Source organism: Rhinolophus hipposideros (assembly GCF_964194185.1).
Source record: "Rhinolophus hipposideros genome assembly, chromosome: X".
Classification (NCBI taxonomy): domain Eukaryota; kingdom Metazoa; phylum Chordata; class Mammalia; order Chiroptera; family Rhinolophidae; genus Rhinolophus; species Rhinolophus hipposideros.
The window spans coordinates 114499460-114516022 of record NC_138046.1 but is presented as its reverse complement, the minus strand read 5'-3'; the positions used below and the strand labels follow the sequence as shown (position 1 = coordinate 114516022).

Genomic DNA, 16563 nt, shown 5'->3' with positions numbered 1-16563 from the left:
TATTATAGAACCCGGAAAAATCCAGTTAATATTAAATCTCAAGAAACACAAACAAAAATGTCCAACTTTGCCATCACAAAATTGTGTTATTTATAAACCAGCGATTGTTACTGCTAAGGGAGCTGGACGTTTGGAAATGATGCCTGTGAAAGCTAACTCTGAACCATTGGTTCTCACTCCTGGCTGCACATTCAGGAGGTTAAAAACATCCCCTCGAGACTGTGATGTAATTGGTCTGTTGTGTGGCCTGGGTACTGGGATATTTACAAGCTCTCCAAGTGATTCTAAAGTGCAATCAAGGTTGAGTAATACTGCTGTAAAAAAACTAATCTTTTATTCCTAAAATAGACTTAACACAAATCAGGATTGTCCGACCAACATTAAGACATTCAACAATGTTAATTTAGTTTTAGTTTTTTTAATTAAAGTTTATTGGGGTGACAATTGTTGGTAAAGTTACACAGGTTTCAGGTGTACAATTCTGTAATACATCATCTATGTATCACACTGAGAGTCAGTTCTCCTTCTATCACCATATATTTGATCCTTTTACACTTACCTACCACGCCCCTCCCCCCTTACCCTCTGATAACATTAATTTAGTAGCTGAATTTTGTAGTAACTCAGTTTAGGCATTCACATTTTACAAATATGAGCATGTTTTAAAAGTTCTGTTATCAAAAAAAGAATTTGTATTGAATTTACAAAAACACATTTAAAAAATTCTCAATAATTACTGAGTTGTGCATGAACAGACAACTTTTCAGTTTTGCTCTGCTTTGAACTGGGGGAAAAATAACCTTAAATACTAATCATATCTATGCTAAAACTTTCTGCCCATTTTGGTAACTGTTAAATGTTGTCTTATTATTATCCAAGTTGAGAAATGATTTTTTTACTGTGTAGGTTTGGATGAAATTGTCCATGAAAGGATTCAGAGTGGTGTGTTTGCTTCAATGGAAACTAACAGGAGTCTGGGGCTTTGCTTCCCTAATGGGCCTGGAAACATTCAGGTTGCCTGCAAACGCACATCTGTAGCACATATGCCCACATAGTGGCTAGGAAGTCATCTGTGTGAGTTAGAACCTGTGGTGGGAAGGACGGAATTGCACAAGCAAATCTTTATTATTTCAACTGAACATATAATACTGCTTTACCCGAATAAAGTATTCAGGAAAAGGTAAACAATCCCCCTTACCTTCAATGAAAGAGCAGTGTCAGCATCAGTGTCATGATACAGGATCACATTATTGGCCATGTCGAAGCTTTCTCGAACTCCGAGATGGTAGAAGAGCGAAGGCTGTCTGGAGACATCACTCATGTCCACCACGGCAACATCTGAGATGAACAAGGAGAAGACGTGGTGTGGGGGAGATAGGTGATCTGTCTACTTAACCCCCTTCCTGATGATCCCCAGTGGGGAGCTACTTCAATGTGTATTTCTACCATCAGCCTTTCAGGTAAAACACAAGTCAAGAGTGATTTGATTAAAATTACTCCATGAACTCCGGAAGAAAAGCAACAAGAATTAAAAAAAACACACACACAAAAAACAAAAAGCTCCAAACCCAAAACTCTTCTTTTCAAATGCTGGGAATGTAGCCTCACTTAAACATTGCTGGTGGATTTATTTTTAATGTTATTTTTTATTAGGAAATATGTCACAGCCAAAGAATATAGTTAACTTATATATGAAGTATAATGAAATGAAAAACCATGCACACACCACAGAGCCCAAGACACATAGCATTATCTGTTGGAACCCCACGTACTGCCGCTGCCTAGTCACACCTCCTCCCTCCTGACCAGAGAATACCTCTGTCCTGATCTCTGTATTTACCAGTTCCCTGCATGAAGATGTATATATTACAACGTATGTATTCCTAAACAGTATATTGTTTACTTTTGCCCGTCTCTCAACTTTATATAAATAGTATCATATTTTGCCCGTCTCTCAACTTTATATAAATAGTATCATACGTACGTATTTTTCAATGTGCTGTCTTTGGTGTGATACCATCAATTTTTTGTCTAGCTCTAGTTCATGCATTTCCACTTTGGCATAACATTCCATTACATGATGAATAGATAGCAATTCCTTTATCCATCCTGTCTAGACATTTCGTTCTTTTTTTTTCTTTCCTGCTTTAAACTGCTGTAATGAACATTCCTATGCCATGCTCCTGGCTCACATGTCCACCATCAACTTGACAATGTAGATCAAATGCCCCTGGAAATGTTTCCTAGAGAGACCTATTCAAAACAGGGGAGCAAATATCGCACCAATAAGGAATATGCTTAAATATGCCTAGTAGCATTGGGAACCATTTCAAATCTTGTCATTTTCCAGACAGTATAAAAGCTCCCAGTTTGATTGGACCCTCCCTACCATGTGCAGAGATTTTAGAAAGTGAAGTCCAAACATGCTTGTGCTACTACGACTCATTAGGGAGTCACTGAAAATCCTAAAGAAACAGAATGGATGTGAGGTGAACAGGGGTGTGAAAAAACAAGACAGCAGACAGAAGTCACACCAGCACCAGGCACAGCTGGCTCTGCACAGAGGCTCTGGGGGCACTGAGGTCAAGCCTTTCATTCTCTCGTTTATGGATTGCCTACTACATGCCAGGCGTTGTGCTAAGTACCAGGGATAGAAGTGTGAAGGAAGCATAATCCCTTTCCTCAAAAAAGCGTATAATACATCAGGGATGACAGGAAGGAAGGGGTGGTTAGAATCGTGGTGAGGAGGTGTGGGGACAGAGCCCCAGAAAGCAGTTTCCAGGCTCTCGGCCTCACATAGAAAGGTGCTGGCTCAGGTAGTAAATGGCCATCAACTGTGATTGGATGGCCAGCCGCTGTGGCTAGTTGGCCGTCAGCTGTAACCCGTAAGCTATTGGCCACTAATATAACTGCCGTGGCTACGCTAGCAGGAAATGGGGGCTAGCAAGAGCGGATTGCAGAGAGGCGGATGCCGCCGGTGAGAATATAGTGGTGTGACTCCCCTCCCTATGGCTCTGTGGGTGTTCCTTTTTGGCCTCACCATGTCCTGCGTTCTTATGTGGGGAGCGGGACCAGAGACCCCGCCTGACACACTCCCCGACAGGAGGGCTAAAGTGAGGGAAACAATGACAGAGGCACCCTTGGGAAGCTACTTAACCCAGACTCAGGCAGAGGCCGGTCAGGGAAAGCCTGGAGGAAGCGATGTTGTCTGGAACCTCAGGGTTCCTAACAGTAAGGCAGGCAGATCAGGGTGAGGATGGGGAGTTGGAAAGGGAAGAAAAGAGAAGACAGCAAGTGCAAAGAGCCAGAGGTGTAGGTGTTAGGGCAACTGCAAATAATTTCATGGGACCAGAACACCTGAGAAAATGAACCTGCAAGCGTTAGCAGGTGCCTGGCAGTGACAAGGTCTGAAGGCCATGTTAAGAGGGCTGGACTCTACCTTGAAGCAATGGGAAACCTATGGCAGTGTTGTTTTCTTGTGTTTTTTTTTTTTTACTTTTTATTATGTAAAATTATAAATATATTAGGTGTTATCAAATAATACGGTGAATGTTTAAATGAAAAACATGTATTACAGTAAAAGACACATTGCCATTAATCCCCCTCAAAATACTCGCCCTCACTTTGAACATTTATCCCATTGTTCTTGCCACTTTCTGAAGCAGTTCTGGAAGTCCTCTTTCCTGAGTGTCTTTAGTTGCACTGTCGTAGCTGCCCTGATGTCCTGAATCATATTGACTTTGGGGAAGAGCCAGAAGTCACACAATGTCAGATCCGGTGAATAAGGTAGATGAGGACACACCGAAATGTTTTTATTTGACAGAAATTGCCTTATACCAGAAGCGATGTGTGACACGGAGCATTGTCATGATGGAGGGTGATTGACGGCACACTTTAAAACACACCTTCTCTCAACCATAGCTCACATCCGACTGACTGCACAGAACAAGTTGAAACTTGTCACACACTGTTACTAAGGTTCAATGTGCTGCTTCCCGTATTGAAGATCCCTGCCTTTCCGTTGGATGGCATGAGGCAGTAGCATTCACCATATGTTTTGATAACAACGGAAAGGCTCCGTGTCACACATCGCTTCTGGTGCAGCAATTTCTGTCAAATAAAAACATTACGGTGTTTCCTCATCCACCTTCTTCACTGGATCTGACATCGTGTGACTTTTGGCTCTTCCCCAAAGTCAAAATGATTCAGGACATCGAGGCAGCCACAACAGTGCAACTAAACACACTCACGAAAGAGGACTTCCAGAACTGCTTCAGAAAGTGGCAAGAACAATGGGATAAGTGTGTTCAAAGCAAGGGGGAGTATTTTGAAGGGGATTAATTGTAATGTGTCTTTACTGTAATAATTTTTTTTATTTAAACATTCACCGTATCTCTTGATCACACCTCATACATAAAAGTACACAGAGCAGTATAATGAAACCCCCACACCCCCTCACCTCCCTCAGCAATGACCAACTCACAGGCAGCCGTGTTTCATCCCCATTGCCATCCACACTACCCCCTTCCACATTATTTTGAAGCAAATCCTAGATATCACATCATTTCATCGCCAAATACTTCAGTGTATGTCACTAAAAGGTGAGAACTCAAGAAAAAATAAGTAACCATAGTGTCGATGTTTTACCTAAACTTTTTTTTCAAAAAATAATCATGCAGAGTTTTCAACAGGAGACTAACATACCCAAATTCACCCTTTAGAGGTTATTGCTCAAGAAAGGACAAATGTATATGCTGGGGAACCACTTTACAATCCAGCCTGGTTAATTTATCTCTAATGGATAACTGTTCCCCACAGACATTTGCTTGGAGTCAAAAATCACACTGCAGCCAAATAAATTAGACATTCTTTCTATGTGATTGTTCCCTGGACTCTATTACCTACTCAAATTAAAAAGGATGTGTTTCCTAGTGATGCTATTAAGAAGTGGCAACATAGATGCTAATTCCACAGCCCCGGGGACTATTATAATTAGTTAATAAAGGAAAGGAAGCAAAGGGAGGGAGACAAAGGGGAGGGATGAGGAGGGGTGCAGGCAGGGGTGAAGGACAGCAGCCTCCAAGTTATACAGGCCATTTTTGTAGGAAACCTGCAGCCGGGTGTAGTATGTCACCTAGGAGATTAAGTTTTCATCTGGTGATACCAGTTCCTTCTTTCCACTGCCTTCTGAATGTTCTGTGCTAGGAACGGTACACTGGCTTCACCACCTCCCCCAAGGGTTGGGATAGACTTTCCAGTGCCTGATTAACACAGGACAAGTTGATATTGCTACTTAAAAAAAAATTCTGAGGAATTCACGTTCAACAGGAAAATTATCTCAAACCCAAAGTTGACATTTTTGCCTGATATTTGTCACTCAGACCAGTATACCAAGTTTACTTTGAGGATTTACACCACCACAATATTCAACTACCTTATTTTTAGAACTTCTAAGATACTAATTTAGCAGATTCCATAAATGCTAAATATGATAAAACACCAGATTGGAAATTTTATTATATATGAGGAATCGAGGGGTTATTTTTTTTTGTTTTTTGTTTTTACTAAAGAGACCACAAATTACCTAAAAGTTTTAATCATCACAATGGTTGCTTGCTTTGCCATTTACAAAACATTTCCACAGACATCTTGGTTGAATTTCAGAACCACCCTATGAGGCAGGCAGGGTAGGTATTGGCTCCACTTTGCAGGTGGGGAAATGAAGCTCAAATTGGGTAACAGATTCAGCTAAGGTCACACAGCTAGGGCACAACAAGATAGAACCCAGCCAAGTCCTGTGCTCCCCAGTGCCCATCTGAGGCTTACTACTTTCCTGACTCACTCTCTGAAATCGAGCCACCTGGGGCAAACAGTTTATTTATTAAGTTGAATCTTAGGCAAACAGATCACAGATAAAAAGAGATAAAATTCAGATTTTCATTTACAAATGTACCCTGTGCTCCCAGCAACCATTACCTTCCAGTTTCTACTGACAGCCTGCATAGGATAAACCATTCTCCTTGACCAAGGACCACACCCCCCCTCTACCTATCTTGGTTTAACAGACCTTAAAAGTGGTATCACATCAGGGACTGCAAAACGCCAAGGCTCCTGTTAAAATCTACTCTTAGCAAAAAAAATGTCTGAATTTAAAATCAAAGTGCCCTTCTAACAATTTAAGAATCAATTAAAATTATCTCACTACATACCGATATGAAATAAGAAAGATGAACAATATATTGGATTTTAGTTCATTAAAACCTTTGAACACTGTATCTTGAACATTATTTTTGTGAAATGTTTTATAATAAATAAAACTGTCATTTTCTACTGTGGTTTTATAGTGCCTGATTTCTAAAGCAAAACATTAGTCAATGAAATGATATGATGGCAAATGATTTACCATGTAGTAATTCTGTGATTATACTGGCTCATGCCAGTCTTAAACATATCTTAGGTTATCTATAAATCTATCCCAACCCTGGAAGAAAAAAAGAAGTAATTAATATAAGTAAGATTGGTTATGTCTAAATGAAAAGAACTAGGTTTTAGAACAATTTTCCTGCCAAAGACATTAAAAAAACACTTGAATGGACTTGTGGCAACATTGGCCATCTAAAAGCTACCTAAAAACAACAGAGCCCCGATTTACCAGATACGAGGCACCTCTACCAACTCTAACAATAATTTAGATCTTACTTTATCCACTGCTGCTCATTTTCAACATACTTGAGGACAAGTCAATGAAAAGAATGTTGTGAAGTGTCATTTAAATCCAATTTTCCAATCTCATAAGGAAGAGACACTACCAATTCAGTGTCAGGAGGTCCACAAATCCTTACCAAGGGCCACACTGGCTGGATACGAGTTGCTTTGAGTATCAAGTTTCAGCTGGAAGGGGGAGAGTTGAGACATCAGGAGCCTCTCTATGGTCCCCTATATTTTGCTTCCCAATATGTTCTTTGTAAGAATGACCAAAACATACATCATTTTTATAACTTTGTGAGTATGATCAAGATATGTCCACTACCCGTTTTTTCAAACATGCCATATATAAGCAAATTATGTTTACTCATTGAGGTGAGTGGACTCATTGCGCTTAATATAAACAGCATGAGTTAAGTCACTTTAGCTTTTGAGGGTATATGTTGCTTTTCCAGCTAACAAGGCAAAAAAAAAAAAAGTGCAGCATTTTACTGCAAGCTAGGGTGCGATATCACTTTAAATGGTATCAATATCATTGTCAGCATTGTGATGTCACACCCCCCAATTCCAACTCTGGGCTCCCTGGCAGCCTTTGAATACATCACTTCAATATTTTCATCTTCATCACCGGAAGGTTCTTCTTCAGTTTCCTTCAACCCTTTTTATAAAGGAATCTGCTTTGACATGACTCTCTGGCAAAACTTTTTGAGACATATTTCTTAGAAGACTTTTCTGACCTGTCATACATAGCCTTCGAGATGTAGATTGGTGCAGCCACTATGGAAAACAGTATGGAGGTATCTCAAAAATCTCAAAATGGAACAACCTTATGACCCAGCAATTCCACTCCTAGGTATCTATCTGGAGAAATCCAAAATTCTAATTCAAAAAAAAATTATGCACCGCTATGTTTATTGCAGCACTATACATAATAGCCAAGACATGGAAACAACTGAAATGCCCATCAGTAGATGACTGGATTAAGAAACTGGTACATTTATACAATGGAGTATTACGCAGCCATAAAGAAGAAAGAAATCTTACCATTTGCAACAACATGGATGGACCTAGAGAACAATGTTAAGTGAAATAAGTCAGACAGAGAAAGACAAATACCTATGATCTCACTTATCCGTGGAATCTAAAGAATAGAATAAATGAACAAACTAATCAGAAACAGTCTCAGAGACATAGAGGAAAAACTGAGGGTTGCTAGATTGAAGGTGGAATGGGGATAAAGGAAAGGTGAGGGGATTAGAAAGCACAATCGGTAACCACAAGATGGCCACGGGGACATGAAAGTCAATTTGGGGAATGGAATCAATAGTGTTGTAAAGTTTCTGTAGGGTATCCGATGGACAATTGTCTCCTTAGGGAGACCACCTCAGGGATGATGTAGATGCCTGATCACTGCACTGTACACCTGAAACTGAAGCTGAACAATAATGAACGTCAACTACAATTATATATATGAAGCAGAGTGCAGCATTAGGAATAGAGACAGTGGAAATGTAATGGCTGTGTGCGATTTCAGGGGGGTAATAGATGGAGGGAGGGGGGTTATCACTGTGTGAGGGATATAAATGATAAATGTTTAACCATTACATTTAACCATGTTTTGTACACCTGAAACTAACAAAAAATGTTAAAAAAGAATTATCTGACAATGACTTTAAAGGAGTTATCATAAAAATTGTCCAAGAAGGGCAAACACTCCTGAAAAGACTAGGAAAAATAGAAAGTGTCAACAATTACATTAAAGTGAAGAACCAAGTAGAAATTTTAGGACTGAAAAATATAATCACCAAAATAAAAAACTCACTAGATGGGCTCACAAGAGGAATGGAGGAGATAAAGGGGTCAGTGAACTTAAAGACAGTTCAATAGAAATGATCCAATCTGAACAACAGATAGAAAAGAGACAAAGGGTTTAGGCCAAAATACAGAAAGATCTAGAAATCAGGACCCTCACACAAAGACCCATAAACCAAAAGGAAGAAAAAAGGGGGTATTATGAATAGATAGCTCTTAGAAAAAATGGAAAAACACCCAACTTCACTCAGAATAAGAGAAATACAAACTAAAATTAATTGAGATACCAATACCCAACTAATAGATTAACAAGAGTGCAAAACACTGGCAGTCTGCTTTGTGAGTGAGGCTGTAAAGAAAGACAATGTGGAAAATGGTGTATTCCACACACAGGGCTCAGACACTATCTACCAAAATGAATGGCTGCTACATTGTTTCTTTAACACCCAAATGCCACTGTAGGGTACCTAATCATAAATACAACTATACATGTATTAAACCCACATGGTCAGGGCGGCCGGGTGGCTCAGGTGGTTAGAGTGAGCTGCTCTTAACAACAAGGTTGCCGGTTCGATCCCCCCATGGGCCACTGTGGGCTGCGCCCTCCACAACTAGATTGAAACAACTACGTGACTTGGAGCTGATGGGTCCTGGAAAAACACACTTAAAAAAAGAATGAGATTGGTAAAATAAACAATGATACGTCCATCCAATGAAGTATTATCCAGCTATAAAAAAATAAATAAGGAAGATTCCCATATTCTGATTTGGAAATGTGTCCAGGCTAAACTGTTAATGGAAAAAAAGGTACACAACAGTGTATTTGGTCGGGTACATTCTGAATAAGATAAGGAGAATAAGAATGTATATTCATATTGCTTATATATACATAGAAGAAGTGGTCAAACTTTTTCTGGTAAGGGCCAGACTGTAAATATTTTTGGCTTTGTGGGCCACACAATCTCTGCCATTGCAGCCTGAAAGTGGCCATAGATGGATGGATGTGGTCCAATAAAACTTTATTTACAAAATAAAAGCAGCCAGCTTGCAGGTTGCAGCTTGCTGACAACTGATAGAAAGAAACACTGTAAGGATAAATAAGAAACTTAAAAAATTTAGGGGAAACAGCATAGATGAGATAAAAGAGAAAAATAGGTAAATTGTGTTTATCAAAATTAAAAACTTTTGTGTTAAAGAACAGTATCAAGGAAGTTAAAGATAAACCACAGAATGGGAGAAAATATTTGTAAATCATATATCTGACAAGGGATTTGTCTCCAGAATACATAACAAATTCTTACAACTCAATAATAAAATGACAAATAACCCAAGTAAGAAAAAATGGGCAATGGATTTGAATAGAGATTTCTGCAAAGAGGACATACAAATAATCAATAAGCACATGAAAAGCCATTCAACGTCCTTAGTCATCAGAGAAATACAATCAAAACCACAATGAGATACCACTTCAAATCCAGTAGGATGAGTATAATAAAAAAAAAATACAGATAATAACAAGTGTTGGTGAGGACGTGGTAAAATTGACTCTCGTACATTGCTGGTGAGAATGCAAAATGGTGCAGCTGCTTTGGAAAACACGTTTTTGGAGAGCAGTTCCTGAAAGGTGAAATATAGGGTGAATGCAACCCACGTGCCTATTACGGTGACCGGGTAAACAAAATGTGGTCTGTCCACATGATGAAATATTCAACCTTCAAGAGGAAGGAAATTCTGACACATACTACTACAACATGGATGAAGCTTGAGGACATTACGCTAAACGAAACGCCCGATGCACACACAAAAACACAAACACTGGTTCCACTATGTACGATTCCACTTACATGAGGTATCTAGGGTAGTCAGATTCAGAGAAACAGAAAGTAGAACCGTGGTTGTCAGGAGCGGGGTGGGCAGGGAGAATGGGGAGTTAAGTGTTTAATGGGTACAGAATTTCAGTTTTACAAGATGAAAAATTCTGGAGATTGACTGCGGAACAGTGTGAATGTACTTAATACCACTGAACTGTATACTTAGAAATGGTTAAGACAGTAAATTTTACATGATGTGTTTTTTTATCACCATAAAACCACTTTTCAAGGTAAATATAGAGTTACCATACAACCCAGAAATCCCACTCCTAGGTAGGTACCCAAGAGAAATGCAAACATATGTGTCCACACAAAAACTTGTAGCATTAGTCACAATAGCCAAAAGTGGAAACAATCCCAATGTCTCTCAGCTGATGCATGGACAGACAAACACAATGTAGTATACCCACACAACAGAATACTATGCAGCTATAAAAAAGGAATGAAGTACTGATATGTGCCACAGCATGGATGAACCTTGAAAACATGTTAAGGGAAAGAAGCCAGTTGCAAAAGACCACATATTATATGATTCCATTGATATGAATAAGCAAATCTAGAGACAGAAATAAAGTAACGGGTGTCTGTGTCAAGTGCTGGAGTAGAAAATGACTGCTAACGGGTCCGGGGTTCTTTTAGGGGTGATAAAGGTGACCTGAAATCTGATTGTGGTGATGGACACACAACTCTGTGGACATACTACACACCACGGAACTGTACACTTTCAATGGATGAATCACATCGTAATAAAGCTGTTTTACAAAAAGAAAAAACCTACAAGCACTAGAAAATTTTAGCAGCAGCGCTGTTCATAATAGTCTCAAACTGGAAACTACTTAGGTGTTTAATAGAAAACAAATTGTAGTATATTCTTACAATGAAACACTAAATAGAAATGAAAATGAACAAAGTATTGCTATATTAACAATACAGAGAAATCCCACAAATACAATGGTGAATGAAAGGAGCCAGACACTAAAAGGTACAAACTGTATTATTCCATTTATAGAAAATACAGAAACAGGCAAAACTAATCCATGTTGATGAGCAATCAGGACAGGTGTTACTCTTGAGCAGGCTGGAAAACGGAAGTGATCACACTCTGGGGTGCTGCTGGCATTCACTCTTTTGATCTAAGTGCTGGGCAACATAATGAATACAGTTCATGAAAACTCACAGAGCAGTACAGTTAAGACTGTACCCTTTTCTGTATATATACTATACCTTAACACAAAGAAAAAATAAAGAGCATAGCAAAGAAGGGTTTTGTGCCTTTTTCTTACCTCCATTCTTCAGCACAGGACCACAAATGGAGTTAGGATGGAATCTACAAGCTCAAAACTTTGGAAAATTTTAGGAGTATAATGTGACCCTGCTACACAATGACTGTCCAAAGGATTTGAGCTCTGAGTCTATTATTTCACAAAGCACATTTCCTTCCATACTGAGGTTCTAGTCTGTTTAGTGGTGGGAGCAAGAGGAAGACGAAGGCACACAGACTGACATTTATTGAGCACTTACTAAGTTCAGGGCACTGTGCTTGAATCTCTACCTAGAGATTTTAAAAATGAGGTTCAGAGATGCTAAGTAAGTTATCGAAAGTCACACAGCCAATAAACGACAGGGCAGAAAATTGAAACCTGATTCACAAAGCCAGTGTTCTTTCCTCTTTTCCAATTCCCTTCTGCCTCTTATATCACGAGGAACAGTGGGATGTAATGATGGGACACATGTTCTTAAAATTTCATTATGGATCTGTTTTGGCAGTTTTTACTCCAGAAGGCAGAAAGGCAATTTTCTTAAAGAATAACCAGCATTTCCGATACTTTCTTGGATGATGAGATGAATGGGAGGCAGCTGTGGTCATGCCAAATAGACTCAAAGTGACTGGAGGAATCATCCTGCAGTAAGACCCGGCTCCCAGATGTTTCAGGCAAGGTGTCAGGCTTGGTTTATCAAAAGTCACCTGTGTCCATCTTAATTTGAAATGAATCACAGACCTCCATATAATAGCTAAAACTAGAAAGCTTTTAGAAGAACACAGAAAAGTATGTGTACAGCTACAGCCTGGAAGTAGCCAAAGGTTTGTTAGGGAGGACACAAAAGGTACCCTAAGAGAACAGTATCCTAAATTTGACTTCATCAAAATGAAAACTTTCTGCTCATCAAAAGTCACCAGTAAGCAGATAAATGAGCAAGCCACAGTCTGGGAGCAAATGTACACAAAACAGACTTCTGACAAAGCACTTTAACTTTTTGAATTCAATAAGATGACAATCCAATTAAATGGATAAATGGCTTGAACAGACACCTCACAAAGGAAGATATTTGCCTGGCCAAAAAGCATGCAAAGGTGCTCAGCATCATTAATCATCAGAGAAAGGTGAATTAAAACCAGAATGAGAAAGCACTACACCACCCACTCACAAGTCCAAAATTGAAAAGCTCAATAATACAAAATGTTGGGGAGGACGGGAAGCCAAGAGAACCCTTGCACATCAGTGCTAGGACTGTAAAATGGTGGGACCGCTTTGGGAAAAGATTTGCAAGTTTGTTATATAGTGTAACATATATCTACCCTTCAATCCAACCATTCCACTCCTATGTATTTACCCACGAAGAATGAAAATATTTGCCCCCAAAAGATCTACATACAAATGTTCACAGCAACTTTATTTGCAATTGCCCCCGACTGAGAACGATCCGAATGCCCTTCAACAGAATGGCTAAACCAACTAGTATATGCGTGCAATGGAATAGTACGTAGCATTAAAAAGGAACAAACTACTGGCACATGCAACAATATGGATCAGTCTCCAAAACACACTGCTCCAAGAAGCCAGACGCTTGAGTACTCACTGTATGAGTCCATGTATACAAAATCTGTAGTGACAGCCTATCCGTTATTGCCTGGGGCCAGGAATGAGAGGGGAGAGGGGAATGAGTGGGAGGGGACATGAGGGAACTTTCTGGCCAGATGGAAATTTTAATGTAGTGGGTTTAGTTACACGGATTTAGTCATTCCTCCATGTTGTACAGTTAAGATTTGTGCATTTCAATGTACAAATTTTACATTAAAATGTTTAAAAGTATAATCAAGTATGGGATGGTAAGTGGGTAGAGGTAAAGAAGAAATAAAGGTGGCAGATTGTTAATAATAATAGTTGACGGTGGGTAATGCACATGCTTGAAGTTTTCCATAATAAAAAACATGAGGAAAAAAATCATTTACATCTAATGCTCCTGTTTATCTCCACCTTCTCTCTCCCCTCCACCCTGTGTCCAGTTCTGCCGGGCCCCCGGGCTGCCTTCTCACAGACCCCAATTCCTGAGTGAACTCTGCTTCCTGCCAAGGTCCATGGCTCAACTCCTTCCTGCACTGCAGCTTGCCACAGCCAACCACACCCCAAGGACTGCAGGCGTTTTTGCCACACCCCATCACACCCAATCACTCAAAACCTGTGCAAGGTATTGGGAAACAAAAGTTTTCCAGCTTGCTTTGCAGAAGTTCAGTCCTCCCACCTATATTATTTGACCAGCATTTAAACAGTGCCTATCTCAAAGCCTGGTACATAGAAGGCTTTAAAAAATAACTTATGGCTTGTATTCCAAAAATATATTTGACTGCTGGGAACTAAAAACACATTTTGCCCCAGTAACAAATGTGTAATACACTGCTAATAACTTAGTATCAGGTCAGCCCACAAAGATCTACTGTATCAACCCTAAAATGCACTCGAGGCCTAAATAGCAATGCCTCCATTAATGCTGCAAGTGCAATGTTTCTTTCATCAGTCAGCCCACATGACTGAGAGTTGAGGAAAGTTCCAGGCTTAGTGATGAGTCAGTAGCAGTTACAGCAGCTTGAAACGAGGGAGGCTCAGGGAAGGGCCCTCAGGGGCAAGCCAGCAGCCAGGTCCAACGGAGGACCGCTGAGGCCCATCCAAAGGTCCGTGTGTTCTGGCCCCTGGGAATAAAGTCACTGTTGCCTGGGCCTGAGCACACCAAGCCACTGTCTCCAGCAGAGCGAGACGGTGAAGGCTTCTGAGTTACAACTGCATCTTTAATCTCCCACTGCACTTGTTTAAAACAAAATCACATTCTAGAAAATATACTTTATCGAACATGTAGACAAACAAAAAGAACCAGCACACAATTCAAACCACTGTTTCCATTCCTATGTGTCCAGTGTGAGTTCTAGTCTCTTCTATTAGATATATATCACTGAGGAGAAAGTTCCGGACCCAGAAAAGTGTCATTAGGATGTATCTTATTTCTTAATAAAATCACAATCACACTATATCTAGGCCTGGTCACCATTTTCCACGTGGTTTCCACAGAACACCACATTCTGATTTCCTATTAAGGGTTAGATTTGATAGCACGATAAGTGTATTCAATTATAGCATCCAAGGAGAATAGAGCTTCCATGGTCAAGTGTTTTGGGAAAGCATGAGCCAGAGTCAGACAGGTTTCCTTCCCGCAGGATGTCTCGGTCTTTGACAGGTCCACAGGCACTGGGAACCCGCAGGAGGGAGGCACAGCACACACCTGAACAGGGAGAGGCGGCTGCTCTGGGTAAACACACTCCACACACAGTTAGCTGAAGCCGTGACTATGGATTCTGTTCAAGTGGAGAAACGGGCACTTCAACAAAAGGAGTCAAGGCATATCCAGAAGAAGGGGGTTCTTCTAGGAAAAAAAGACATGTTTTATTCTCCAAACACTGGAAGTAACCGAGTGATTGACCCTCACTTGAATTTGACAGTTCTACCGAATTCAAGATTCTCATCTTTGAAGATGGATGATGGATGCTAAAAAAGAATAACAGCTGGTACTTCTATGGGCCAAAGGCACGCAGAGATGACCACCGCCTCTGCTAAAAGTGAATGAAACATCCCTCAAAAAATTAAATATAAAAAGTTAGCATATGACCCAGCAATTCCACGTCTGAGTATATACCCCAAAGAGTGAAAGCGGACACTCCTACAGATATTTGTACACCCATAGTCATTACAGAATTATTCACAATAACCTGAAGGTGGAAACAACCCAAATGCCCATGGACAGATGCGTAGATTAACATAATGGTAGATGCATACAATGGAGAGGATCATTTAGCCTTAAAAAGGGCATGTGACGCGTGCTACGACACAGATGAACCTTCCAGACATTCTGCTAAGTGAAATAAACCAGACACAAAAAGACAAATACTGTATGATTCTGCTTACATGAACTATCTAGAACAGGCAAATTTATATAAAGCCGAAAGGTGGTTACCAGGGGCAAGGGGGCAGGGAGGCATGGCATGTTATTGTTAAGGGGTGCAGAGTTTCTGTTTGGGACAATGAAAACGTGTTGGAGATGGATATAGGTGATGACTGCAAGACAGTGCAAACGTAGTTAATACCAGTGAAATACACACTTCAAATGGTTACAATGGCAAATTTTATGTTATGTACATTTACCACAATTGAAAAAAAAAAAGCCAATGAGCTGCTCCCCCCTTCACGGCCCATGCCCGTTTTCTTTCACAACAACTTCCACTTTTCTTGCTTAGCGTGAAGAACTGACTGGCGCTCTGCTGCAGCCCATCAAATCATCCAGGCACCGGTGACACGTCCTCTCCGATTTAGACCCACACAGGACCACACAAACCTGCACAGAGATGGAAGGCACAAGCCACCGCAGCCCTGACTTGTTATGAGAACACGAGGTAGGAAGTGCTTAAGTTTCACATCTGTTTTATGATCCTCCCTAAAACACACTTGGTGCAGGTCAATAGTTCCCCTCTTCCACAAGCATTTTTCTAGAACACCACTGTCCAATGGGACCTTCTGTGATGAGGATAATGCTCTTTTCACTGTGCCTGCTGAGCACTTGATATGTAGCTAGTGCAAACAGGGAACTAGCTTTATTTGATCGCATTTTAACTAGCTTAAATGTAAATAGCCACCTGTGGTTAGTGGCTACCATACTGGACAGAGTGGTTTTAGAACTTTTACAAAGAAGCTGAAGTGACAGACTGGTATATTTTGGGTGGTGATGCAAAAAAAACTGAGTGGTAGAGACCAGGAAGTCAAAAGAAGTGGTCGGGAGGGGGTATCGTCTGTTTACTCCATAAACCCTCTTATTGGAGATGTGTATAGCCTTTATCAAACGTATGATAAGAACC

At 40.2% G+C, this 16563-nt stretch overlaps 1 protein-coding gene across 1 annotated transcript in view; it reads right to left on the bottom strand.

Annotated features, from left to right (window-relative positions):
* The window catches only part of MAP3K15 (mitogen-activated protein kinase kinase kinase 15), a gene marked incomplete at both ends in the record, with an annotated part of 116552 nt that overhangs the window by 94005 nt on the left and 5984 nt on the right, over positions 1-16563 (bottom strand). The window contains one exon of the mRNA XM_081043113.1: positions 1199-1338. Within this exon, the coding sequence (XP_080899239.1) occupies positions 1199-1338 (140 nt within the window). The remainder of the gene's footprint in view (positions 1-1198; positions 1339-16563) is intronic.